This window comes from Oreochromis aureus, linkage group 4 (genome assembly GCF_013358895.1).
Source record: "Oreochromis aureus strain Israel breed Guangdong linkage group 4, ZZ_aureus, whole genome shotgun sequence".
In the NCBI taxonomy this organism is placed as follows: domain Eukaryota; kingdom Metazoa; phylum Chordata; class Actinopteri; order Cichliformes; family Cichlidae; genus Oreochromis; species Oreochromis aureus.
In genome coordinates this window covers 30,962,508-30,990,363 of record NC_052945.1, presented here as the reverse complement: position 1 = coordinate 30,990,363, position 27,856 = coordinate 30,962,508, and the positions used below count along the sequence as shown (strand labels likewise).

The window sequence follows — 27,856 nt, the reverse complement described above, 5'->3', positions numbered from 1 at the left end:
CCGTGATTTTTTTTGAGAGAGTGTCTCATGACAACGACGTACAAGCGTGCGACGTGTGTGGCAGAAACAGATGTGTGCAGATCAACAATGGATAGTATGGAGTGCGGGAGAGAGTACGACCATGCAGTGTTTAAAGCTTGGAAGCACTCACATTACTTTGAGTTTGATTCTGTACAAAGTGGCAAAAACATTAGTGTCCTCTGTACACTCTGTACACTGTGTACAGAGAAACCGCTGACTGCTGCGGCACCGGCCAAACCTCCACAGTGTTTACTTCTAACACTCTATTTGAAAGAGTGTGTGTAAACAGAAAAAAATATTTTATTTTATATGCTGTAATATGCAGAAAATAGGTTTAAATGTTAAACAATTTCTTCAAGTCAAAGACTGTGGCATATAATTTAATTGTTGCTTGATGCAATGTGCATAAAGTTAAAAGATTAAAACTAATAAAACAATTTTTAAAAGAGACTTTTTCATTGGATTCAATTTTATATGATGGATTATGCAGAAAAAATAGAATTGGGCTGAAAGGTCTGTACACTGGAAAAAATGGCCCTCCAAAAACAAGAAAAAAAAACTTAATACAAGATATTTTTTGCTTGAAATAAGTGAAAAAATCTGCCAATGGAACAAGTGAAAATTCTCTTGACAAGATTTCTTGAAATAAGACAGTTCATCAAGCCTTACGAGATCTTGAAATTAGCTGGAAAAACTCATTCTTAGCTATATTTTACTAGTGTTGTGAAGTTTTGTGTCTCATAATAAGTTTGTGGTGCTCAAAAGTAGTATTTTCCCCTCAAAAGTAGCATTTTTTCTATAAACCTCCCAACATCATCCTCTTTGTTTTAAGTGTATATAACTTATTTTCAGTTCTAAAAAATGTGACACCATTCTAGATTTAAGTCCAACACCTTACTTGAAATAAGATTAGAAATTGGCATTTCAAGACAAAATGTATTAAAGTTAGCATTCTTTTACTAGTATTAGGCAATCTGTTTTGTAATAATTCTCTATTTCTAGTGCATTTACCCCATATTCAAGACTTTTACCTACTGCTTATAAGACAAAGAAAATGAGAACTATAGACTTCAAAAGCAACAACTTTATTGATAAAACCCCATAAACAGAGGGGACTACATAAAAGAAGGCCATTTTGCAGTGACTTTTTTCCTGCCCAATCTAACACTAAATACACCTGTAACATATGTGCATTGCACAGGCAAAGTACAGACAAACACTGCTAGGCTAAAACTCCTCAACCTGTAACATTTGTTATTATTACAAAGTGCTTTTAACATGAACATTTGACCACATTCTTCAAACAATACCAAAACATTATCATTAAGGATGCACAATATTTGATTTTTCAGCTATATCTAATATTTTACAGTTGTACTAGCCAATACCCAATAAAGCAATTCTCACTTTTATACCAAACTAGTCAGTTTCAGCTTAGTCAATTTACTCTTTCACAGTAGAGCCTATTTTCTGAATAGTCTTCTGTCTAAACTCAACATTAAAAAAAAAAATAAAAAAAAAATCTTAAAATTAACTAAAAGCGAGGCAGTCTCTGCACTGCACAAACCAAACACAAAATGTCGGCATGTTAGCCAATATTATCGTGCACCCTTAATTATAACACTGGGCTAACCTGGCCAAATTACAAACAAATATCAATCACAACCAACATGGACTGTAGTAGCCGTGGAAGAAGAGAGGAAGTGCTTTCCTATAGTCCATCTGACCATATTGGCTTTACTGGCCAATAAAAGCATTCCACTCAGCCATGCTCTTCTTGTAAGATGATGTGAGATCTCTCTCATGGATTTTGTCCAAGAGAACCTCCGTCTGTATGACGGAAAGCAGAGTGGCTACACACTTTGGGTATGTAAGGTGAAGGGTGTAATAGTAGGCCATAAGGTATAAAGCACCCTCGGTAACCAAGTCTTTTGGAAACGTGGTTATTGGCACATCTCCTACCGCTAGGATGCAGCTGGACGGACTCACAATCAGGACTGGGCAGGAGAGAGGACGTTTCATCAGATAGGTATTAGGGTCTTCTTGGTCCTTTAACACATAACACAGACATACTTTTGTAAGGATGATGCACTTTTGTTTCAAACACATAACTAAAGCTAAATTACAACAAAAGTTGAGGTTCTGAGAAAACACATCTGAAATTGCTACTTTTAATTATTCTCGATGGAATTACTGTTCACATATGTCTAGCCTTCCTGAAAAACAGAAAACCAAGGCTACATTTAATTAGGTATCATTGAGGTGATAAAAATGTGCTACCACGTAATGCATCCATGTTTGTATTTACTGGTCACAGAGATCTAACCTGTGAGAAACCTCATTCCAAAAATGTGTTTTAGGTGCCTTTGAAGGCTTAGAACATATAGTATGTGAATATAAAATACTCTGGCACTCATCAGAAGAAGCATTTTTTTAATACTGTTGTCCCAAAAAGAACAAAAACAAAAAACAACTGCTACATTTTACACAGCTCACCTCAAGGACATGCACCAGAGCCTCACTCGCATCCCGTGCCCTCTTTGGAGGAGCAGAGGTGGATGGGAACAGTGATGGCAGCACACGCAGGATCTCAAGAGCCTGTTCAGCTGTACAGAAAAAAGAATCATCTCATTACCACACTTAAACAAAATCCTCAAGATAAAAAAAAACAGAACAACAACAACAACAACAACAACAAATAATAATATTTGGCCAGTGATAACCATCATGGATTGAAAAGGTGAACAACAAGACACTAGCACATGAACGTTAAAGCTGTAATCCATAGTTTGAACTTGTCACAGTAACCTAAAAAAATGCTAAATGGTTAGATAATTGTTGTATACTGTGTTTACAGTAGGCTAATATGACTTATGCTTGAATGTCAACTACACCTACATTGACCTACATTGCATTAATGTCTGTAAAACTTCATGCTGAGCAGGGGAGGGAGGGGGAACAAAAAGGGATTTATCTTACATTGTATGTTGTGTAGGCTCACTGATTAGTGAGCCTACATAACAACCTTTCCCTAAACTGGCCTGTTGGTTTTTATTTTTAGCCTTTTGTAGCGTTGAGTCTGTTTTCCCTGCGCGTAGTAAAGGTGCGGCTTTCAGCTCCTTCAAGAAGCAGAGGGGGAGTGGGGGATTAGGCCTTTAAAATTTCAAATTCTCCTCCTCCTGTCCTCAGTGACATTACTTTACGGACTACTGCTTTAACATGCTTAAAGATCCAAACTATACTCTGATGACCAATAACACCAAAACATCATTGCTTACCTTTATCCATTCCCATTGGGGGCTTCAGCGTCTTTTTCCATACACCAAAAAACTGCACCTTCTGGCAGAAATCTTGCCATCTTCCCTTCAGTTCATTGATGAAGTTGGCATTTTCTTTATCCAAAATGCGATGAAGCTCCTCCATCACCTATAAAATATTCAGCATACCAATACAAACATGTCAATGCATCACTGAGGAGCAAGAAGTTGGTATGATAAACATTGTTTGGTTTGAATCACGTGGATTCAATAATGACTTACATGTCCAATGTCCTTGAAGCAAGGATATGCTTCTAGAACCTTTTTGTGTCTGTCCTCCTCGCGAATAGTATTTGAATCAATAAATGCTCTTCTGGCTGAAAATTCCAAATCCAGGAGCTGAGAGACATCCTGGTGGTTTGGGTTTTTTCTTTTAAACAAAGTTTGTAGGGTCTTGTAGTGTTTGGCCAAGGTTGCTGGACAGTGGGTGTCTGGACTGTTGATATCTGCATGCTTGTTTGCTGCAAGACACATAATTACATAAATAATGTCTCTCACTTTAAAAAAAATCTTATGTCATTAAAATGACAAATGTCAGAAATATGCCATAAAAAATATAGACTATACTTTAATGGAGTTAAATCTTTAAAAAACAAACAAAAAAAAAACTACAGCTCTGAACTTAACTATTAAATACTTATTCATTTTTCAAAATATCTACCATTTAAATGCCAATTTACATATGGTCATGCAAACATATACAATTATATGTAGGCACACAAGTGCACCGCTACAAAGATGTGCACACACACACACACAGCCATGAGGCAGTTGGATGGACTCACTCTTAGGACTTGGCAGGGTAGAGGGTTCTTCTTCAAGTAGATTTTGTGCTTTCCTTTTTCCTTAAAGACATAGCAAAGAGATATTTTGTGTCAGGGTAATACATTTTAAAAATTAGTTTGGAACCTAAATTAAAAAACAGTTAAAAAGAGACAAAAAAAAAAGCCTCTAGTGAGGCACATTGTTTTTTAAAAACATTACTTTACATGATATACTGAGTGGTTATAGACAGTGATGTTGCACAGACATACTATAAAACACACCACAGTACCCAGCTCTTTAAATTTATAATATACTGGCTTTTATTAATACCAATACTTTATTAACATTAACACAGAAATGTTAATAAACTGATGATAAAACAGGAAAAATGTGATGTAGTTATCATTTTCTGATGCCCATTTTAAAGCCTTTTACTTCTGTCATGTCAGGACTGCCACCTTGACTCAACATGCAGGTATATTTGTTTTATTTTTTATGATGACCACACAGTGACCAGTTTGTAAATGTAAAGTTGAAACTCACCTTCTAACTCACTTGTTTTACTGGCCGACTCTGGGCTGCTCCTCCCTTCTGTGGACAGATCCAGAATGATTGTTGAGTCACTTGAATCCATTTCTTCTACGTCACTTGGCTGATCAAGACGTCGCCTCTTGGCAGAGCTGCAAAGATTAGTCAGTTAATCAATTAGTTATCAACTATAAACTCAATCAATTCATATCTTTATTTGTATAGCCATTTTCATATATACAAAGTGTAACACAAAGTGCTTCTTCCTTTCATGCTAAAACAGGTGAGGAAACTAAAGGCAGGTCACCAAATACTTGATTGATCATTTTGGATCACTTCTTTCTTTCTTTCTTTAATAAAATGCCCAAACATGATTTTAGCTTTTTTGTTTTTGTTTGACCTCTATCGTTGAAATTAAAATTGTCAGGTTGTGGACAAAAGAAGACTTTTTAGGAAAAACTTTCACAACTTTCAGACATCATACTGACTAAACAACTTATCAATTAATGAGGAAAATGAATAACAGAATTATCACTGCTAAAATTTAAATTAATTTGTTGCAGCCTTACCTCTTTGAATGTCTCCCATCTGGAGTGGCTTTTTGGGGGGATCTCACATTTTGCAGTCTTTTGTTTAGCTGTGTGTACACGGTAACCTGTATAGGACATTTAATACATTTTTCCAACACTTTGGTATTGAAATGGATGCATTTCACTTACCCATGTATTCTTGATGCCTTGGTCCTGTAGCATAGGGTAGTACTGCACTATTCTCTTTGCCATTGCTGTAATTTCTGGTTTTGATGGGTATCTATGCGATTCTCCATCCCCTTTTGCCCTCAGGATTGCAGTCATACTAGTCATGGTGTTTCGGATGAGCCGACATCTGAGCTCCTTTGACATTTTGCAGCTGCGCTCTTCACCTTTCTTTGACAACTCAAAGTATTGTTGGCGAACTTGCTCAAGCTCAGTGTCAGTGTGCAATACATATTCTGGATAGAATAACTTTACAACCTTTTCAGGGCTTGTGCACTTTGCAGGAGTTGCATTTACAGTAGTGGATGTCTGTTGCTTGGGTTAATGGAGGAGCTGCTTGAAGATTTTGAGTCATCTTGGCCAGATTCCTGTAAAATAAAGAATAATGAATAAAAGCAAAATGCAACATTTTTTGGGGGGGGGCAATAGTGAAGAGCCATTCAACTCTGCCCACGGTTAAACTAGTTGTAATCGGTGGTTTGATCACATTCCAGAGTTGAGAAACCTGGTAAACTGATTGTTACTCTGCAAGTGTTTTCTATGATGGACAGTGGTTCCTACAACTAAGTGACCATAGACTGACCATGATGTGACTTATTTATCAAAGTTGAGGTTTGCAGATTGATTTATTCAATACCCTAATTTTGATGTAAAAAAAAAAAAAAAAAAAAAAAAAAAAAAAAAAAAAAAAAAAAAGTTATTCTTCACAAGTCTATAAAATTGCCTCCTTAAATTGTAATGATTACCTGTATTGCACCCTTCAATTCTATATAAGAACATACAAAAGAAAATTCAGATAACAGTAGTATATGTGGTTTGTAGTATTTTAGTTGTGATTAATCACAGAGTCGTGTTGTGATTAACTGAGTGCATTTTCTTAAACAATTGACAGCCCTCATTAATAGCAGGTTGATAGCAGGTTCATTCCATTATTCCCTTAAAATAAAATAGATAGATTTGGTGACTGGTGTTAAAACAAAAAAATAATTACAAAAGGAACAAAAACATGATGATGCCAATTTTAAGAGGTGGTGAGTGACTGAGAAACTGACCTCCAGTACATCCTGACAGGCACGCCAGACAGCTTTTCTCCGTAAAAAGTTCTCTGGGCCTGGGAAAAGATCCTGCAAGTCTTCACGAGACAGGGTGCCCATCATTCCCTCGCTGATGTTTGCAGCTATGAACACATTGGAAGAAAAACTTAGCAAGATGAAATTATGCCCTACAAAGGAAACTGCATGAGAGATGAGACTATGAAAGTTGACACTTCATTAAAATTTTGTTGCTATTGCTAACTAGTTTAGTATAAAAATGTGGATACCTCATTGTCTGCTACTGTTTTTTGTATAGAGCTAATGATCAACATGCTAAAAAATTGTACTTAAGTAAAAGTAGTGTTACTTCAAAATAAAATGAAGTAGAAGAAAAAAGTATTCTCCTCAAAAAAAATTACTTAATTAAATTAAAAAAAAATATCTGCTGGGCTAACTGCAGTGGAAAAATTCTGTTTACAGACAAACATAAATCATCACACTACTTTAGTAGTATTGTTGACCTCATTTTTTATATATTGGACACTGAATTTTTATCCAGCTTTAGGTATTATTAAAGGAACTGAGCTTTTTTGAATGTAATGGAGTACAGTTACTTCTTTACAAATCTACTCAAGTAAAAGTGAAAAATATAGTGCAGTAAAACTACTCTTAGAAGTACTTTTTCCCCCCAAAAAAGTTAATCAATTAAATGTAAATTAGTAAATGTTACTGAGAACTATCCACCTCTAAGGATGAATAAATACACTTGCATAAGTAAAACAAATAACTACAAATATTCCTAAAATAAGAAAATGATCACATGAAATGGAAGGTAAAAAATTTACTTAAACATCATCAACGACATTTTTTATAAAATAATTTAATTTACACACTTCCGTGTTCATACACCTATGTAAAACATAAGTCCATTTAATCTGTTTAAAAATAAAATTTGCATACATTACCCATTAAAACCGACACTGTGACCTCATCCAGTCCATCCATGCTGTTAGCCTACTAAGCACACTAGTTAGCTTTTTTGGCATTAGCTTGCCTCATGCAGTCACTGTTCGGCTGCAACGTTACACAATATAAACACACCACATTTAGAACTTTCGAAAGGAGTGTAATATGTACAAAAAAATGAGCACTGTATAATACATTTTAACTTACTTCCAATGAAACACGAATGCAAAGAACTCTCGGACAGTAGTGGCAGGCACGTGTCTACATGAACTTAAGATGTCCACCAGATCATTTACGACAGTCAGAAACGAAGTTCGTCTTCAATTTGCCTGACATTTCTTTGGCCCAAAAAAATCCTAAAAAGGATGATTGATTGGTTTTTAAACCAAACAACTGTCTCTGTGCATTGCAAAATAACGTTAATTATTATAGGTTAATAAAAAATAATTTAGTTTATAACCCACATTTACGACAATTTAGCAGGCGCGTGTAACCATGGTAACAAGTAATTTTACGGCACAACTGCAGCCCGCGCTACCGAATGAAACATACTAGCTTCCAACATGATTTGGCGTTGCTTTATATGCTACGTGTTTGTAGCATTGACTCTGAGACAACTTTTGAGTCACATTAATACCATGCACAGCCGCAGCCCTGACTTTCGCGTGGTGTGTGGTATTGATGGCTGTCCGAGTGTGTACAGAGTGTATAACTCCTTCTACTATCACGTAAAGCGGACACACGCGCGTCACCTTCTTGGAGCGGAACAGGATGAGGAGGAAGGATCAACCCGCCACGGTTTACCTGGAGCAGGTGAAAGGACAGCCACAATCAACCAAACTAACGCCAGTGAGGGCTCAGTCATCCCCGCACTAACGGTAAGTTATTTTAACAAAAGCCGGAGAAACGAGCTGCAGAAGCTGTAACATAATGTTAGCATTTACTTTGGCTGATCCAAGTACGTCCATTAAATGTGTTGTTTTTGACAGACTCATGTTGTTCTTTTATTTTAACAGTGATGAGTGTCGAACTAGTTGCTTCGCTAAATTAAGTAACTCATCTGAAACGTAAATGAGAGCTGTGGCAGAAACGCAAAGCTGCAGTCTTGTCAGTGTTTTTTTTTTTTTTTTCCAGTCATCCGTTCGCTCCGGTGAATGCATCCAAACTTTGCAGAAAGTCCTATTAGTTTAAAAAAAAGTTGATATTGTTGAAATACATGTTGAAATCAGCTGGTAAAAGCCAGTCAGCTAACTGGATAGGTCACTATCATGTTTACATATAATGTGTTCAAGGTCAACTTAGACAATGACTATTAGGCAAAGCAAACCAAAATGACATGTGTTCAGAGTTACTGTCAAAAAAAAATTTAAACACACAAAAAAATACTCATCTTCACATTAATAAGAACATTAAAGTCAATATTACTTTTATTGTCAGTATTGGTTATTTTTTTAAAGGTGAAATTCCTAAATATAACATATTTCCAATTGTCAGTAACTTGTCCGACAGTAAATAACTGACATAACGAATTACTTTCATACAAACCAATCAGTAAGTTATTTTGTATATTTTTTAAATGGGTAATCAGTTATAAATAACTATTTACATTTCCGAAGTAACAGTAAGACTACTGACAACATTAACTGTTACTTTTTTTCTAAAAGAATATAATTATTTTTCTAAACATCAACAACTTTTATATAAATCTTATCAAAGCTATCAGGCTCAGTAGGAAAAAAAATCAATAATGTTAGTCATTTAAACAAGTGGTCTTCAACCTTTTTCGCGCCACGGACCGGTTTATAGTCAGACAATATTTTCACGAACCGGCCTTTAAGGTGTCGCGGATAAATACAACAAAATAAAATGATGCAACCAAGACAAAAACGGTGGTATTTTGTAAATATAATAATAATTGCAAATTAACTGTGTAATTGTGTAACTTTACTAGCAGCGTCCTCCTGAAATGTGCCAACAACATTGAGAGTAACATCCTCCTCTGCCCCTTAATGCTCTTTTGTTGCTATGGAAACACGTAAATATTTCTTTCAAAATAAGACACGCAACTACAACACGGGAAAAGACCCAGAGAAACCGAGTTAACAATTAAAACCCTGAAAACCACAAATTTCACACCCCAGCCTCAACTCTTGAAGCCCGGTACCAAACAACTCACGGCCCGGGGGTTGGGGACCACTGCTTTAAATAACAAATAAAAAATTTAGAAAAGTTATCCTTTGATTTTTCAATGCTTGTTGACAGAGTCTATGGCCTTTGTTTTTCTTTTCTTTACCTTTTTTTCTTAGTAACTCCTGAGGTTATGTTTTTGGTGGCATTTGTCTGACTGTTAGCAAAATAACTCAAAGTTATGGACAGATTTTAAATTTTCAGGAAATGTCACAAATGGGCCAATAAACAAGTAATTCAATTTGGGGGGTGATCAGGCATGGTCAAGGAATTTAAACTGTAGTGAGTAGTGTACTGAACTCTCCATGTGCTTTGCTAGTCTTATTAATCTATTATCAAGTACTGCTTTGTTTGTCATTTTAGTTGTCATTTTAAAAGCTCAAATTAAAGACATCAGTCAGTAAAAATACATCTACCTTGTACCTTATGGGCATCAATCTAGCTAACTAATGAATGCAATATTGTTTGGTGATTGCTACCCATCAATGCAATTATTTATTTCTGTTTTAATAGATATGTTTTTGTTATTCTGTTTCAGAGTGGATTTCAAGAAGATGGAGAGGGTCACCTGAATCTTGACATACATAAACATGCAACTGCATTTCTTCTTCAAGCCAAGGAAACCCATCGACTGACACAGGTAATTTATGCCATTAATTTTCCATTGAATTGTATTTCATTGTTAGAGAACCTAAAAGCAATATGCTTAACTTATGCTTAACAGTGCTCAAGCTATAACTTGGGCACTGTTCAGACCTGGCATCCTGAATGATCTGATCATAAATGGACAGCTTTAGGTATGTGAGTGAAACACCTGACATTAGAATGTGTCTCCATGTACTTCATGGGTGACCACTCAGATCTCACTCCCCCACTATATATGGAAATAGACATGTATGTTGCATCCAAAATCTGCCTATCACTATATTTCCTTAGCATGAGCTAAGAATAGAGACAACATAATACACACAACACAAACTTTTCAATTTGCATTGCCACCGATCCGATTCCTCAAAATGCATTATAATTAAGTGAAAACAAGGTCTTAACGTTGCATAAGGCAATATTATTCTTTACAAAAAAAATTGGGTGGTGGGGGTAACTTATTTTGCTCATTGCATCTCACTAACTTTATGTAACTGAAGGGTTCCATTTTCAAAAAGTGTGTTTCTGTGAGTTTGCATGTTGACTGTGTTTTCATATGAATTTTGTAATTAAGGATTTTCCTTTGTTTTTTCCTCTTCCCCAGAGAGCTGTTAACCACATTGTGAGTGGAGTCCAGCAATATCAGGCCGTATTATTGGAGCACCTAAAACAAGAAATGAGTGACATGATTGAGAGACATTCTGGGGACCTGGATCAACTAAAGAGTGATGCAATGGGGGTATTTGACCAGTTTGTTGACCCTTTCACTCAAATTGCTTCCACCCATTTGCAGGACAAGACCATCAAAGAACTGTTAAAACCAGTTGAACCAGAGATTATTGTCACAAAACAAACAGTGTGTTATTCGAAGCGTGGAGACTCCAGAGTTCTTGCCATTAAGGACCATTGTTTTCATTACATACCATTGGTGAAAAGTTTGGAGCAGCTGCTATCACATCCAAGAATGCTTGCAATGATTGATGAGAGGCCAAAGCCATGCAAGGATGGCTTTCTTCATGATTTCATTGATGGAGACATTTTTAAGTGGCACCCACTGTTTATTAAAGTCCCAACAGCATTACAGTTGATTTTATATACAGATGAAATTGAACTATGCAATCCTCTTGGATCTCAGGCAAACAAAAACAAGCTGTTATTGATTTATTACACCTTAGGTAACATCAGCCCTAAGTACAGATCAAGACTTCGTGCTATTCGTCTGCTTGCCATGGTAAAATCAAAAGATCTTTCCCGTTGTGGTATAGATGAGATATTTGAGAGGATTAACCGTGATTTAATTGAGCTGTGTAATGGTGTCCAAGTTGTCACTGCAAGTGGTGAGAGGACAATTCATGGGGCACTCATATCTGTGTGTGGAGACACTCTAGCTCAGCATGAAGTGGCTGGATTTAAGGAAGGAGTGGGTTTTGCCTACAGTAAATGCAGGCACTGCGAATGCCACTTTGAAGACATGCAGGAAAAATTTAATGAAGATTTGTTTGTTAAAAGGACCATGGCCAGTCATAACAGGCAATGTAATGACATTGAAAAGGCAAGTACTGACTTTCTGAAAGACAATCTAAAAATAACGTATGGTATAAACAGGAGAAGCAAGTTAACAGAATCTCCTCACGTTGATATAATCAATCAAACCCCACAAGACATCATGCATGTTATTCTTGAAGGCGTTGCCCCATATGAAATCAAATGTGTTTTAAAGAATCTTGTGCTTTCAGGGCAAATGAACTTAGATTCATTCAATAGTGCAATTCTGTGTTTCCCTTATTCTCCTGTTGATGTGAGGGATAAGCCTTGCCCCATATCTGTCAGTACGCTGTCATCAAATGACAATAAATTGAAACAGTCAGCTGGGCAGATGCTGGTTTTGTTGAAGATCCTTCCATTTCTCATGGACAAAATTGGAGAAAATCATTACACACAAATGCTACTTAACATGTTAGAGATCATACAAATTCTGTTTTCACCTATTATTGCTGTCTCAACTCTCTCCAGACTGAAGCTTTTAATAGAGCAGCATTTAAAACATTTCAAACAACTGTTTCCAGATGAAAATATTATACCTAAACATCATTATTTACTGCATCTTCCTTCTCAGATTAAGGCTCTTGGTCCTACAGTGAGGCATATGTGTATGCGCTTTGAGTCAAAACATTGTTTCTTCAAGCAGTGGGCTCTGAAAAGTAGTTTTAAGAATATTTGTAAATCTCTTGTGAAGCACAACCAACTTTATGAATGTAGTCAGAACGTGCATGAGAAACATCCCATTTTTTCAAGTGAAGTCGACATGGGTCCAGCCTCTGAGGTGAAAAATGTTCATTATGTAGAAGGCAAGATTAAAGACTTCATTGAGCAAGTTGACCATGTAGTTTCTGTACAGTGGATTATGCTACATGGAAATAAACATTCATGTGAAAAATCTTTGGTTATTTCTGATGTCATAAATGATGCTCCAGAGTTTGCACTTGTTAAAAACATCTATATTGTAAATGCATCTGTGTATTGTTTTGAATGCCAGCCTCTCTCTACAGTTGGGTGGAATGATGAATATTTAGCGTATGAGGTAGAAGTTCCCTGTCTAGCTCAGGCAAATATTTTTGTGGATGCTGGAAATCTTGTTGATTATACAGCATACCACTATGTAAACTTTAATAACAGCAAGTACATTCCAGTGAAGTATGATCTCACTGACATCATCAAACATCATTCTTGAGTCTTTTGTGAATATGTGGGCTGAAATAATGTTTTTAAACACTGGCAAAAAATTTATTGTTCTATTGACTATTTATTTTACTTTTGGCGCAATCTGTTCAGTGCAACACAACTGAGAGGGAAACAATTTCAGTGTTTTGCCTCTTTCAATGTCACATTGATATGGTTTGACTGGTATGAAAGAAAAATAAATACACTGTGCTTAAGATACTAAGACTCATAATAATGCAATGTTGGGCATGTTATTAACCTGCAGTTCTCAATAAAGTAGATTTGATGTCCTGATTCAAGTTAGGTCTATTTCTTGAAACAAGATGATACATCTTTTACAAATAACACAGCAGCTTAAAACGTTTATGAAATGCCAAAAAAGCTTGTTTCGTGTGAGATATGACTCAAAACAATATGTTTTCAAGAGTTTTTCACTTAACAAGATATCCAAGATGCACTGTCTAAAAACAAGTTCCTATATCTCACTGAAACGTTACTCTTTAGCTGATTATTGCTTATTTTAAGTGTGATTAGATATTTTGACTTGAAATAAGACAAATATACTTGGTAAGATTTTGAGTTTTTGCAGTGTATGTTTGATTACATATTCAGGTTGCGTATCATGTTTTTAAAAAGTAACTAAGTAACTAAGTAATTAATTACTTTTGAAAATATGTAACAGTACAGTACTGTACAAGTAGTACAGTATATATCACAGAATTCAGGGCCTTTATAAACACACACATACAGAGAAAAGTGATGAACTGAAACAATTTTTTTGTTCTTTTATTATGTATATTTTATTAATAATTACATTTCATTATCTGTATCTTTACCACACATTTGCCACACAGGTGTAGATACTGTATGTGCAGTAAATGCTTAAATTGTACTGATTAGAATATACTGGACATTCAATGCTGCGATTCAGCATACTGTGTTAGAGGCTGGGATTTGATGAAATCATAATATATACTTATACATACTTATATAACTTTTGAGTATTAATTTTCAAATTGCATTAATAAACACAGCCATCGTGTAAAAAATAAAACTGCACATGGTCCTTGATCATCATCCCTGTCCAGTTGAGAATGAATGTGTGCACTCACATATTAAATTTAATGAACTGAAATCAATCATGTCCAGTCTTAGCAGAGGGCAGTGATATAAGGAATGAGAGAATTGATAGCTGTGATTTTTAATCACCCTGTCTCAGTTCTTTTAACTCTAAGTATCAGAAAGTAATGTGCTAACATCTGGACTGAGTGTTTACAGACATCGGGATTTCAGAAATGAGATAGTTATTCCAATAGCTAATAGGAAAGGGAAATGGATTTTCAAATGAGGAATGGGATTGCCATTTTAAATATAATAAATCTTTGATTTTGAATCCATTTACTTATTTCTCTTTTTTAAAATTCTGTTTGAAAAACGTTTTTGAAAATCTGTTTTTTTTAAATTTGGAATCCGAAAATGGTTTTTGAAATGAGGTCTTTATTGAGAGTTTAATTCTTTTTTTTGTGAAATTCATTGTCGATTTTTAGTATTTATTGATGGATTAATAATTCATTTTGAATAATAGATTTAAAAATAATGTTTTTGTTTAAAATTAAATTATTATAAAATAAATGACTTTAGTAATGTTTGAATAAATGAAATAATTAAAAAAATGAATTCATTAATGAAAGTTTTCATCTTTGATTTGTGTTGTCGGCTTTGTGTTTACACCAAAATGCTAAGAGAAAGATGTGTGTGCTCATTTGGATAGGGTTTTGTCTTGGTGTGTGGGGCTGTAGCCTATAGGTTCACATGGTTAACTGATCATTTTACAGAGTAATGTGAAAGTAACGTAACGTACGGTTACTGTGTAACCTGGGTTCTCTTAGTGAGAGACTCTCTCCACACCGTTTTATTCCATATGTACAGGGTACAACCTCTTCTTGGTCGTGGCGCATGGATACTTCTTTAAGACACTCCGGCACGCCCGGCCACGCCCCACAGCTCACGAATAAAACAGCTGTGCAGACGTGACACGGGTGATAGTTGGATTGGAACGTGTCTCCAAGCAGCCTGACGGTGGAGAGATAATCTCTTACTAAGAGAACCCAGGTTACACAGTAACCGAACGTTCTCTAGCATATCGAGGCTATCTGTCCACACCATTACATATTCCATATGTACGGGGTAACTCTGTAAGACACCCTGTGAGGGGACAGTGCAACCGAATTGCAGAGAGTGAAGGTGCCAATGAACCACTGACAAAGTACACATAAGCAGACCACCCCGGTCAGGGCTTCGTCAGACGCGAAGGCCAAGCTGGGGGGTGGAGGCAGCAGTCTGCAGATGCCAGACTGGCCTGTACCGGTCGTGCAGGACGCAGGACCGCAAGTGATCAGCCGCTCAAGGTCAGCCCGGGAACCGCGAGACAGACCGCCAGGGAGCGCAGCACACCGAGCTGCCAAGTAGGATCCCGCTGGTCGCATAAGCCTACAACGTGTGGGCAATGCCAGACAGAGGGTCGGCGCTACAAGCTGGAGAACTCTCACTCACCACAGTTAGGTCCGACTGTGTGTAAGCCGGCGAAGCGGGCAACACGCCAGGGAAGCACAGCCTACACTAACAGGTCAAGCTAGGGATGAGGCCTGTCCATCCACAGAGCCAAAGCCGCTCCGTGCTGTCGACAGACAGAGAGGGGGGATGGCAGCCTAGCCTACTGAAGTGGAGGGGTGAGCAAGGTGACGACCCGAAGGTCCAACCCCAGCACCGTCACTACGTGCTGTCCGCAGACAGATGAGCCTCAAGAGTGAACTCGAATGAGACACTCGAGGTGAGTCATAAAGTCCCAACTCACTGAGCAGGCCTTTGCTGGCCGTGTAAGCCCGTGACACAAAGGCAATGCACCAGACAGGGAGCCAGTGTTGCAGGCTGGAGAGCTCTCACTCACTGGCTGAAGTGTCAGACACTACAGATGGACTGATCCGATATTACTTATCGGTATTGGTCCGATACTGACCTAAATTACTGGATCAGATATCGGAGAGGAATGAAAAATGTAATCCAATCCATTAAATATAAAAAAACATCTCACAAAACTTGTGACATGGCATAACCCAGCTCATAACCTTAGCACGTCGGAGCGGTATGCATCACGTGATAGAGCGGCTGTGGCATGCGAGACCTGGCGGCGGTCTGGTTGAGCATTTGGAGCCTCGCTACCAAACCAGCATTTCATCTCCGAGAAAGTTATCCCAGCGAGAAGTAAAGCAAGTGTGTAAGTTCATCTCTGAATGTTTGTAAAGCATTCCCACATTAAGCTTAACAACCGATATATGGAGCGACTGCCTCTTCTCTCCCCCTCCCTCTCCTGTTGCTACTTCAATCATGAAACTGATCAATCATCAGCTGATCGGCTTTTCTGTCGCGAGTCCCGTCTCTCGTTTGTTTTTGGCCCACTTTGCACCACAAAGAGGAAACCAGCGGCTAAACAACAGCAGCAGGTTTAAACTTGATAAGCTGTTGTTAGAATTTATTTAATATTACTTTCTACACCAGGATCCTATAATACGAAAGCTGACGGCTGGTAACTGTGCAGGGGCGGATCTAGCAAAGTTATGCCAGGGGGGCAGGGAGGGCATTAACAGGGAAAAGGGGGCACAAAGACATACTTTTCTCTCTTATTCTCATTTAAAATGTCTAGCTTTTAATAAATAATTATCTGAATCTTACAACCAAAGTTTTCATCTGATGTAAAATTTATAGAATCCATTATTGTATATAGTAACTATTAAGGCTAATATAACCTAGTAAGCTATAGTAATTTTTCCTTTGGGAAGGTACCATCTGTGCAGTCTGCAATTCTGTAGAAGAAAGGTGTTGAATCTATTTAACCCTTTAAAACCGGTCGGAGCGGGCACGCTCCGTTTTGCGTAACTATTTTTAAATCCCGGTAGCTCTGCAACCACGTAAGCTAGAGCAATAATTTTTTTTTACATATGAAACCGGAGAAGTTGTACTTACATCTTATGCCATCAGCTTGTCCTAGGTCACGGTTTCCTTCCACATATAGCTTTGCAAAAACTGCATAAAAAGCGCTTGTAGCAACAAAAACATAATATTCCAGAAACACGTTTTGCCGATCCGATCAGCTGTTCATAACACTTCCTACGTTGGAATAGAGGTCAGCACGAACTTTTGCATGTCCGCCATTACCTGCCCGAAACCGGAAGTGACGTCATTTTCGCGGAAATGTAGTTTTTTTTACTGTCAGGGCCTCAGAGCCTATACTGGTGTTTTTAAAAGTTATCTTTGACTTTATGACTTTCTGTGTCGTTTCTGGGATGCTTAGAACTCGAATTGCACTGCTGGAAATAGTTTATTTTGATGCATATGCTGCTTTTTTGCAAATTTGCACTATAATATTTATTTTCGTTTTTCCTGCAGTATATAAAAATTGGTGTATTTCAAAAGTAAAACTATGAAGACACTTCAAATAAATTTCTTGTGGTGGGAAACTAGTTTGTGCAACTTTTTTGTATTTACAGTTTTGAGGGATAAGCCTCTTAAATTTCTCTAACTAGAAATGTATGTTAAAAAAACAAAAACGATTTTCAATTTTTTGTAGTTTATTGCACTTTTTTGCAATTTATGTAATTACTATGCACTTAATGCATACATATTATTAAAATTTGGGCTATAATGGTTGTATTGATATATATCAACTTGAAATGCTCCCAAAATTGGCACTACAGCATGTAAAAATATAATATAAGCTCTGGCGGACTTGGTTCTATGGTAGGTCTTAAAGGGTTAAATAGTGTAAAAAAAAAAGAAAAGAAGAAGAAGACCGATTTCTCTGCATTTATTTTACACGTGCATTAAATTAAAGTCGATTACGTTCATTAAGCATTATGAGGTGGAGGGTGGGGAGTAGTTCCCTATTTTTTTTGCTGGGAGGTGGCAACCCTATTAGTTAGGTTGTTTAATATTTCCGCTAAGTACTGTTTAGAATACCAGAATAGGGAGGATGGAGTAGGTTTAAGTTTATTAGATTGATCAGTATTACTGGACCATCAAATATTTTGGGTGCAGTGTATTTTTTGCATACAGGTATAACAGAATAGCTTTAGTGTTTTGTTTTTTAAAACTTGATTTTGAACTTATACAAAGCGCAGCAAGATATTAAAAAAAAAAACAGTTTTATTGATTATAAAATACACTATATCGGATTCATATCGGTATCGGCAGATATCAAAATTTATGGTATCGTATCGGACATAAAAAAGCAGTATCGTGCCATCTCTATCAGACACAGCGAGGTCTGACAAGCGTGCAAATCCACGGACGCAGTTTGAAGTTTGAACAGGAACAGACTGCAGCACACTGCATCAGTGTGCTCTAAAATCAATTTCAATGGCTCCCCTCTGGGCGATGCCTCCGCTGCATCTCCTGCAGGACTGAGAGGAGGAGAGCCAGCTTTGTGCCCAAAGCCACCGTGCTTTTTAACTCCAGCCAATAAGACCATTTCCCACACCCATAAACATAAACTACACTCTTTTTATACTGACGACACTTTACTCACTTACAGTTATTTATTCACCCTTCAGTCACCTTAATTTCAAGACTGTGTAATTTGTGTATATACTGTATATTCTGTGTATTTATTATCTCACTCTTATTGCCTGTTTATGCCCTGTCCTTATTTTCAGCGTCATGCTTCTCTGTTGTATGTTAATTGCCCCTTGGGGATAAATAAAGTCTTTCTGATTCTGAATAATAGTAGTAGAAAATCCCAGAACGGTTATACGCCATTTAGGAGACAGGATGCAGTAGGGATAAAAGAAGCCTGGAGTCTTTTGGTCTTCCTCAGAGGTACTCTAAAACGGCGGCTGGAAGGCAACAACTCAAACTCACTGTGAAGTGGATGGTTCGAACAATTAACAATAGAATGAGCCTTTCTAATCACATTTTTATTGTAAATGGCCAAAAGTCCATCTTGCCAGTGCCCTGAAATTTTGCTAGCAGTTTTTACCAAAAGACCCAACCGATTCTTATTCTTCACCGTCAGGTTACCAAACCAGGCAGCGATACAAAAGGACATCACAGATTCGATAAAACTTCTATAAAACAAAGACAACATCTCAGAGGAGACATTAAAAGATCTAATTTTCCTTAAAAGGAACAGTTCAAAACACAGTTTATGACACACAGTTTATGGTCAAGTACCACACTTAGATATTTGTAACTCTCAACGATCCTAATATCAGCAGTTTTAATGACAGTAGGTGATGAGCTATAAGAGGACTTCCTAAAATCAATAATCATGTCTTTAGTTTTTGACACATTTAGTGAAAGGAAGAACTCATCACGCCGATCCACAAAATCATCTACAACCTGCCCATGGCCTGACTCGTCCCCCACCAGAAGACTGACGATCACTGTGTCATCAGCAAACTTCAGGATGTGTCTGTTCATGAAATTGCTGCGACACTCATTTGTGTACAGAATGAACAGAAGGGGAGAGAGGCAGCAACCCTGGGGTGATCCAGTAGAGGAGGAGAGCACATCAGAAAATACATGATTCACCCTCACACATTGTGACCTATTAATCAGAAAGTCTGTCACCCAACTGATCAGACTAGTGTCAAGATTAAAATGATTGTAAAGCCTGTCAGCAAGTAAGAAGGGTTGAATTGTATTGAATGCCGATGAAAAGTCAGCAAATAATAATCTTGCATGGGTGTGAGGGGCCTCAAGATGCTTATACAAGAGATGCAGGAGTGTGACAACAGCATCCTCAACACCTCTTCCTGCTCTATAGGCGAACTGGAAGGGGTCAAGATGGTGTTCAACATGCATTAAAATCTTCTTCTTAATAACTCATCATTCATTCCACAGAATCAAACAACAATATAAAAAATAGCAAATATAAAAGTATAAACACACAAATAACGTTTTGCTAAAAATGATGGATGGATATTGCATTAATTATAAATTATTATAGATCATTTCGAGATTGAAGCCATAAATCTATTTCGAGAAAAAATCGAAACGTGGGGATTACAATTGTTGTTTCAAGACAAACTGCCACGGGTGATATAACCTCTGAATTAGTGAAATCATACTTCAGAATCAGTTTTGGTGACAAGGACATTTCTCTTTCAGCACATAAGCACAGTGTGGTGATCAATATGGTGCAGAGAGCTGCGTCTGGTCAGAAGGGAAAACAGCAAACTTGGAAGAGTGGATTTGTATGAAATGTCATGTTCAGGTCGTGATCCTATAGGAACAGTGACCGAATTAAAAAGCGATGAAATGCAGCCAAGTAAACATTCGGAACTTCCACAACTTTCCAAAATCCTCATTACTTTTGTGACAAAAATAATTCGGCAGTCTATTTAAATAGGCCCCCAGTAGTCTGGAAACTCCGGGGGATGATGACATGCAACACTACAAAAGCTGAAAGTGAAAGTAAAGATGCCAGAATGGATCAGCACCTCTCCAAGGCACGGTAGGCTGCAAAGAGCATTCTGCATTCTAACTGTGTTCAGTGTGTGTCGCTGAAATTGGTCATCTTTAGCTTTTCTGCGAAATCGGTGTTGCGTGTGTTCAGTTAACTGGACATAGAAATGTGGCTGAGTGTGACGCTGTGACGCCTGTCAAGGTATCTTTTGCGCAGTGTGACGAGCGAAAATAATGTGAAATTTGTGCAAAGTTGGCAAAGGGGGAGGCGGAGAGAGGGGGGTAAATCGGAAACAATCATCCGACTTCAGAGTGTTTTAATCCCGTCGCCGTTCACCGTTAACGATCGAAACACGTACAAAGAGCGGATTCGTGGGTATCATACCTGCATGACTGTCGCCTTCGACGTGACCTACGTACGTGGCGAACTTGGTCACCAGCATTCACGCTTCTGCTGCATGTTTCTCGCATTAGACAAATCAGCATGTCATGTCCACGCTTTTAAAGCAGTAAAATCCTGGGACCTCACCGATGTTTGTCCCGCCACTTTCCCCACGTCCTTCTGCCTTCTGATAGTTTCAGCTGTCTTCCTCGAGGAATATGCTGACAGCTTTGAGTCCTCAATGTCGAGGCAATGATTAACAATCACTCGGTGATTAATTAAAAACATGCAGGAAAAAGTATTTTTTTTATTGCCAAAACGTGTTCATCAGCCAAATTGGTGGTAAAACAGGTGGTGGTAGAATCTGTCAAATAGTCCGTATACAGTCATTTTGAGCCAGAGAGAACATTCCTGTCACAAGGTAGCTGCAGTTCCTTTTGGCAATGAGTGATGTGGCCAGCAGCACAAATTGCTAGGAATCTAACATATCAGTAATAAAAACACATTTTAAGTGAACAAAAAGGATTGGATTGATTACAGTGTAGAACACGGAGTAGGTGTATTAACACAGAGTCATAAAGATATTTGCAGAACAAACATTTCCTTTATTTTTTATGATAATGTTTATTTAACAGCTGATTTGTTTTTTTCCCCTTTTTGAATGGAAATTGTCTTTAGAGAGACATCTTGCATGTCCAGGGTAACGCCAGCCCCGCCTTTTGTTATGGTGCGGTCTGTGTCATTCACAAACAGCACACACAGTTTTTCATCCTGTTAATTTAAAGCCTTGTGGGAAGTAACTCCTGCTGTTTACAGAGAGCTCTGTTGTATAATGTGCTAAGTGCATGACTCCACAACTACTCTGTGTGGATTTATTCGATTATCTGTTTTCCTTTCAGTTATGTTTGGTTCTTTATATCCCCCAACTTTGCTTTTTTCTAACTCTCAAGTAAACAGTTTCACACAGAGAAGGATTGCAAAATGTGAAACAGCAGTTAGAGAATAAAATGTGATGCAACCCAACAAAGGACATGGAAAAGATGATTTGATGTTCACTCTGAAAAGTGAAACGTATTAAAAGTGCTTACTTTTTAAAATTTTGATAATTTCTTCCTATAGACATAGTGAGCATCTCAGTTACATTTAAACATTTTAACCTTTTACCAAGTAAGAATTTCAAAATAAAGCGCGACAATTGTGAAACAAAAGTTTGATTTTAAAATTCTGTCCCAGGTAAATTTCTAGGTGTCAATAAGGATTCTTCAGCTGATCTGCTGCTTGTTTAGGAACAAAAGTTTATGTGATCATCGAAACCAAGGTTGGGACTAATCTTTGCCTGTTACTGATCAGATTTACACAACAGACATGTTGTTGTTTAATAATAATGTTGATAACTACAGCATGTCTCAAAACCATCTGGATAGTGTCAAGTTTACCACACTATAACATCAGCTCTTCCTGTAACTACAGTCTGGGAATATGGCAGGCAGATGCTGGAGAGGAATGTTATCCTGGAGGATTTTATCTGCTCAGCAGTCCGGGTCTGCTTTTTCCTTTTTTGTTTCATCACACCTTAAATGTGTGAGTTGATAAAAGGTGTGCATGGCAGGCAGGCTTTTCTTCTACTGTTTTCTTCTACTTCTACTGTAATAGATGCAATGTGTGTGTTTTAGCATCGTCTTGCTATTTTTGTGCTATATTCAAGAGGCGTCATCTAGATGGGAGCAGATGTTGCTTTAAAACAGGGTTGGGAAGCTCCAGGCCACATAGCTGGGGTCCTGCAGGGTTTTAGATATATCTTGATCCAACACAGCTGATTTAAGTGGCTAAATTACATCATCAACAGGTCTTGAAGTTAAAATTTAAAATTTAGATTTTTTATTTTAAATGAACTTTGGCTCAGACAAAATGAGTGTTTCAAACTTCCTCAATGGAGATGCGTATGGGCTCAAAATGTGGTCATAAATATTTTGTACTTGTAAATCAGGATTTGTGTGTGCGTAAAAAAGATTTTGTGTGTGCGTAAAAAAGATTTTGTGTGTGCGTAAAAAAGATTTGTGTGTGGACTTAGCCAAAAAACCCCTGCAAGTTACACGTACGAATTTTGACCCTATTTTTCTTCCTTTCATCTGATTGGTCAATGTCATGTCAATCACAAATGTAATAATCCAATCAGAGAACAGATGGGTTTGGCTGTCGGAGGGGCGCTTTTTTGAACTGCAGGTCTTTGAAGGGAATAAATGCCCTTTTACATGCCAACCCAGCCAGTGTTGCCAACTTAGCGACTTTGTCGCTATATTTAGCGAGTTTTCAGACCCCCTAGCGACTTTTTTTCTAAAAAAGGTCGCTAAAAAAAGACGTGAAAGCGCGTATCGCTTTTACTCTCAACAAGCAGCGGGTGCTGTAACGCAGTCAGTTCTTCTTTTACTCTTTTACTCTTATGCTGTTTTGTGGATCACAAGGTTTAAAACTACTTATAAACACACACACACAAAGTAACTCCACCAGAGTGCCTATTTCGGGTCACTTTTGCCGGTCGAAGCCCGGATAAAGGAGCAGGGTTGGAATTGTGACATTAAAAAAAACAATAATTGCTAAAAGAAATTTAATTTTTAGTTCTAAATAAATTCTAACTGCATTTAGGACGTTTTTTACTCACTTTATGTCTCTTCCACGATGTTATTTCTCTCTCCAACAACATAGGTTACAATGATATTAGCATGACCAATTATGCAAATTAGGTGATGACGTCATTTAGCGACTTTTAGGACAACCAATAGCGATTTTCCTTACTGAGGAGTTGGCAACACTGAACCCAGCGTTTTCCTTCATTACCACGAAGGAAAACAGTCTGTGGTCGTCCGAGTTTGGTGATTTTTGTGTCACAGGTCTACGTGCTTAATACAGGGACTTCCGCAGCCTTTTCAACAGCGCTGCGGACCGCTGAGGGGCAGTGTTTTGAAATGACAGTCTTCATTACAAAGCTTTCTTCGTTATGAATTAGCATACATGTTTTTATTGAACATTTGAAGAACTAGCAAAAAAACCGAAACTCTTGTAGAGGACATAAAGTCAGAGATAGAAACGACAAGGAGCAGGTGCATCTAGTACAGGTAGAGCTGCTGCAAAAAACCCACAGAGCTCAGCAGCCAGCGCAACTAATTCTGGATCCTTGGCTTTTAGTTAGCATTAGCAGCACATCCTGCGTCGGATGTGAAAGGACCTTTATGCTGCGCACTGTGACTCACAGCAATGCTCCCAGGTCAGCTTTGACTTTGTGTTAAACTAATCCTAAAGTAATAATGGTATTTCTAACCACTGACATACCACAACTTTATCCTTTCAACAGCTGCTGAAAGTAAGGGGACCTAGCTGCTATCGGAGATTTATATAGAGATCCTCCAGCTTCAAACTGTATTACCCTTCAAAGACCTGCAGTTCAAAAAAGTGCCCCTCCGACAGCCAAACCCATCTGTTCTCTGATTGGATTATCACATTTGTGATTGACATGACATTGACCAATCAGATGAAAGGAAGAAAAATAGGGTCAAAATTCGTACGTGTAATTCGTACGTCCACACACAAATCTTTTTTAACGCACACACAAATCTTTTTTACACACACACAAATTCTTTTTTTACACACACACACACACAAATTCTTTTTTACACACACACACACACACACACACACACACAAATTCTTTTTTTACACACACACACACACACACGCACACACAAATTCTTTTTTTACACACACACACACACACACGCACACACACACACACACACACATTCTTTTTACGCATACAAATCTTTTTTACACACACACAAATTCTTTTTACACATACAAATCTTGATTTACAAGTACAAAATATTTATGACCACATTTTGAGCCCATAGATGCGGATCACACAATGAACAGTGTTCACAGATAGTGATCTCTCGAAGTGTGGTGCTGAGCCCATGCACTGATTTCCAATACAGGATCAACTAATTTTCAGACTTTTCCATTAAAAACAAGTCTATAATCAGGGGTGCACATAAGTGGTCCGCAGGTGCGCATGCATTGTCAAAATAAAAGACGCGCACCAGATAAGAAGTTGCAACGCGCGTTTGCGTACATATAAAAGGCACTGTTTTTGTCCGCTGGAGTGGGATTTTCACGGCATATTCTGCACCACATCTCTGTGCGTTCATCATTTGTTTGAAGCCACCTCACCTCCTGCAAGCACTTTTCCGAGAATACGCGCTTCTTTTGCAGTTCGGACTCCTGACATTTCTTTGGAGGTGGAGGAACACCAAAGTAATTGCTTAAAGGAGCTTGCTTCTTCGACATCTTTAGAAGTTCTAAACAAATGTCTGTCCTCCAGAAAATCTTATGTACGCAAACGCGTGTTGCAACTACTTATCTGGTGCGCGTCTTTTATTTTGACAGCGCATGCACACCTGCAGACCACTTATGTGCACCCCTGTTTATAATGTCGAAATTGGCTGAGTGTTTTGATTAGATGTACTGCAGATGATGAGATGGAAATGTTTGTCTGAAATAGTTCCACAACTTGTAGCTGCAGTTTTTTTTGCAGATTTACCCATATGGAAAAGATATATATAAATCTTATAAAGTTTGTATATGTCTGGTGTAAAACTTGTATTAAAAGCATACAAGAGTGAAAACTGATATAAGATCCCTAGAAAAATTATATAAATGAAACTTTTATGTTTTGGATACTTACTAAAACAATATATGAAAGTGGCCACTTTCATAAGTAAATCATATAAGCCTTATATGATTCACTATATGAAGTAGGCCACATCTTATGCAAGTCTTTTATAAGTTTTTTTCTATTTCTTTTCCATATGGGTAACTTCTGCCAGTCTTTACGTCTGAGAAGCTGTGCACTGCTCGGTGTTTTGAAGGAAGGCTCAGAGGAGGTTGGAGATTGTTACCATCATGGGCTAATGAATGAGAATGAGTAGTCATCAATCAGTAGAGAAAGACACACATGGACTGCTAACTCTGAAACGATCCAAGTATAATTTAAGTCACTCAGTAATTTAAAATAATACATGAACTCAGGAGACTTAAACAGAAACTCACCTCAGCTGCCCTCCCATGTGGTAGTGAAGAAAGAGTGAGCTGTAGGTGAATGCAGCCCTTATATAACGGGTGACACGTGAGCGCAATTAAAGGCAACCACCACACCCAATCTAAGGGTGAGGAAAAGGAACAAGGTGCATCTGGTGAAGTGAGTGTGCTGAAAGGTCTTTACAACACTCGGTGTATGGCTTTTTGTCAGACTCAGGGACAAAGCTGTCATTTATGTGTAGCTATTTTCCTCGTTGCTGTGTTTCAAAAATGAGTTTCTGACATGACTTGTCGAGTGACTAGCCAATCGATGGCATGCAGTTTTTGGATCGCCTCAGATTGCTCTGAACCCCGGCTGAGTAGGTACTAAAAAACTACCACCTATTTGAAAACTCGATCATGGGACTAACCTGTTGTCCATTAACCTAAATAAATACATAATTAGTTGTTCCTCTGTTTCTCTTTAGTACTTTATCACTTTACTTTTCTAGTCGTTTGTTGGCTGATCCCAACTTTTTTCTAGTATTGTTGTCAAGTGTTTTCTGTCTGTGAGGAGCCTACACTTGAAAAAGACCAGACTTTGAATCTCACTCCATTTATTTTTGACCAGTTTCTTAGGTAGATAGGTAGTAGGTAAATAGGTAGGTAGGTAAATAGGTAGGTAGGTAAATAGGTGAAAAACCGATAGCCCGTCTAGTCCAAAGTCTTCCTCACAGTGGCAAGTGGATTGCTTTGTTTGCTGTCCTCTCAGTATGTCGCTCTCCGGTCAAATGACTGCTGCATGCATTTTAAGGCTTACTAGGCACGCCCGCCCTTGATTGCTCTAATTCAGCTCACCTGGCGGAGCAGCGTGCACCAGGTCTAATCAGCAGCAGCGCAGAGCAGGTAGTGCAGGAGGAGGAGAAGAGCAACAGCCACACCTACTAGGTCAGCGCGACACCTCCCACTCGATCTTTCCTCAGCACTGCATGGAAAGATCGCACTCAGGTGGGCTGGTCCCTGGCTTGATCTTCCACCGGTAAAAGGACCACAAGACGTCGGATGTCCCGATGTAAAATGGTGCTCAGCTCAGGACTTCTGGTAGCAGATTTTGGACTCTTGACTGCAATGCTGGAACTTGGAGAGACGCTCACTTGCACATCCCGAACGATCCCTTGCGGATGAACAGGTTTGGTCCAGCGAGTTGGCTCCAGGACCTCCAGAAGTTGGTGACCATGGTTTGTTCTTCTTTTATCCCTCACATGATAGGGTCCAAACAGGTCGACAGATGTCAATTCGAATGGTGCAGCAGGATTTGACCTCTCTTCAGGTAAGTCTACCATCACTTGCTTACAGGTTCTTGCCTTTGCCTTCTTGCAGACGATGCACTGGTCAACGACCTTTTGGGGAATAATTTGGGGAATAAGGTTCCTGCCACTCCGTCATGTCCCTCGCTGTGTGCTTCTCTGGCAAGGAGGGTGGATAACCAGGCTTGGAATGGTAGAAGGGGAACGGCTTTGCGGTCTTCTTTGAAGGTCTGGATTTTGCCACCACAGACTAGAAGTCCACTTGTTTCGTCTCTGTAAACAACTAGTCTGTCTGTTGTGGTGCTTGGGAAGTTGACGCCCTCTTGTGCTGCTAGGAAAAGGTCTTGAAAAGCATCTCGTCTCACGCTGACTGTGAGGACACCCGAAGATGGTACTACCTCCCACTTTTCTTGGTCTCTGGTCTTGGATCTCATAAACCTTCCGGCAACCCTCCAGACCCACGCCACGGTCCCAATCAGCCTTCTCAGGTTGCTGAATCGCCTTTCGTCGATGAGCTGTTGGGTTGCTACTCCTGCCAGTGGTCTTCTCGACTCTACGTGTACTGAGTCTTGAGCTGCATTGGTGTGGATTCTGGTAAGGACCGCAACAAAAGCCTTTTTCTGTAGCTTTGTGACCTTTTCTCGAGCTTGGGCAGCGACTTCTCCGGCAGATTTCTTCAGCCACTCCTTCTTCAGCCACT

At 38.4% G+C, this 27,856-nt stretch overlaps 3 protein-coding genes across 12 annotated transcripts in view; 2 read left to right on the top strand and 1 right to left on the bottom strand.

The window, feature by feature from the left end:
• Positions 1 to 1,087: 1,087 nt before the first annotated feature.
• Positions 1,088 to 21,072, bottom strand: LOC120439817. Of its 6 annotated transcripts, none has more exons than XM_039611025.1 (11): positions 7,594 to 7,725; positions 7,381 to 7,494; positions 6,439 to 6,563; positions 5,351 to 5,754; positions 5,201 to 5,286; positions 4,647 to 4,783; positions 4,124 to 4,183; positions 3,561 to 3,799; positions 3,300 to 3,447; positions 2,518 to 2,627; positions 1,088 to 2,070 (listed from the first exon to the last, which is right to left on the bottom strand). In XM_039611025.1, the coding sequence occupies exons 4-11, from the start codon at positions 5,531 to 5,533 to the stop codon at positions 1,759 to 1,761; spliced, it is 1,275 nt and encodes a 424-aa protein (XP_039466959.1). In that variant the 5' UTR covers positions 5,534 to 5,754; positions 6,439 to 6,563; positions 7,381 to 7,494; positions 7,594 to 7,725; the 3' UTR covers positions 1,088 to 1,758. The 6 variants fall into 6 exon arrangements, with proteins under 6 accessions (XP_039466959.1, XP_039466958.1, XP_039466962.1 ...); XM_039611024.1 differs by having other exon boundaries at positions 7,386 to 7,494; XM_039611028.1 differs by having other exon boundaries at positions 4,659 to 4,783; positions 7,386 to 7,494.
• Positions 7,917 to 13,650, top strand: LOC120439816. Its single transcript, XM_039611023.1, has 3 exons — positions 7,917 to 8,264; positions 10,112 to 10,213; positions 10,823 to 13,650. The coding sequence occupies exons 1-3, from the start codon at positions 7,950 to 7,952 to the stop codon at positions 12,947 to 12,949; spliced, it is 2,544 nt and encodes an 847-aa protein (XP_039466957.1). The 5' UTR covers positions 7,917 to 7,949; the 3' UTR covers positions 12,950 to 13,650.
• The window catches only part of LOC116309964 (integumentary mucin C.1-like), a 43,924-nt gene continuing 36,438 nt past the window's right edge, over positions 20,371 to 27,856 (top strand). For all 5 annotated transcript variants that reach the window (XM_039611032.1, XM_039611031.1, XM_039611033.1 and 2 more), the window contains exon 1: positions 20,371 to 20,449. The gene's annotated coding sequence lies outside the window, so the exon portion shown is untranslated. The remainder of the gene's footprint in view (positions 20,450 to 27,856) is intronic.

Coding starts and splice junctions, on each gene's coding strand:
- LOC120439817 (XM_039611027.1), bottom strand. CDS start 5,533: ATGTCAAAGGAGCTCAGATGTCGGCTCATCCGAAACACCATGACTAGT. Junction 3,448..3,560: donor GCTTCAAGGACATTGGACAT/GTAAGTCATTAT, acceptor AATATTTTATAG/GTGATGGAGGAGCTTCATCG. Junction 2,628..3,299: donor CCCAATGGGAATGGATAAAG/GTAAGCAATGAT, acceptor TTTTCTGTACAG/CTGAACAGGCTCTTGAGATC.
- LOC120439816 (XM_039611023.1), top strand. CDS start 7,950: ATGATTTGGCGTTGCTTTATATGCTACGTGTTTGTAGCATTGACTCTG. Junction 8,265..10,111: donor CAGTCATCCCCGCACTAACG/GTAAGTTATTTT, acceptor ATTCTGTTTCAG/AGTGGATTTCAAGAAGATGG. Junction 10,214..10,822: donor AAACCCATCGACTGACACAG/GTAATTTATGCC, acceptor CCTCTTCCCCAG/AGAGCTGTTAACCACATTGT.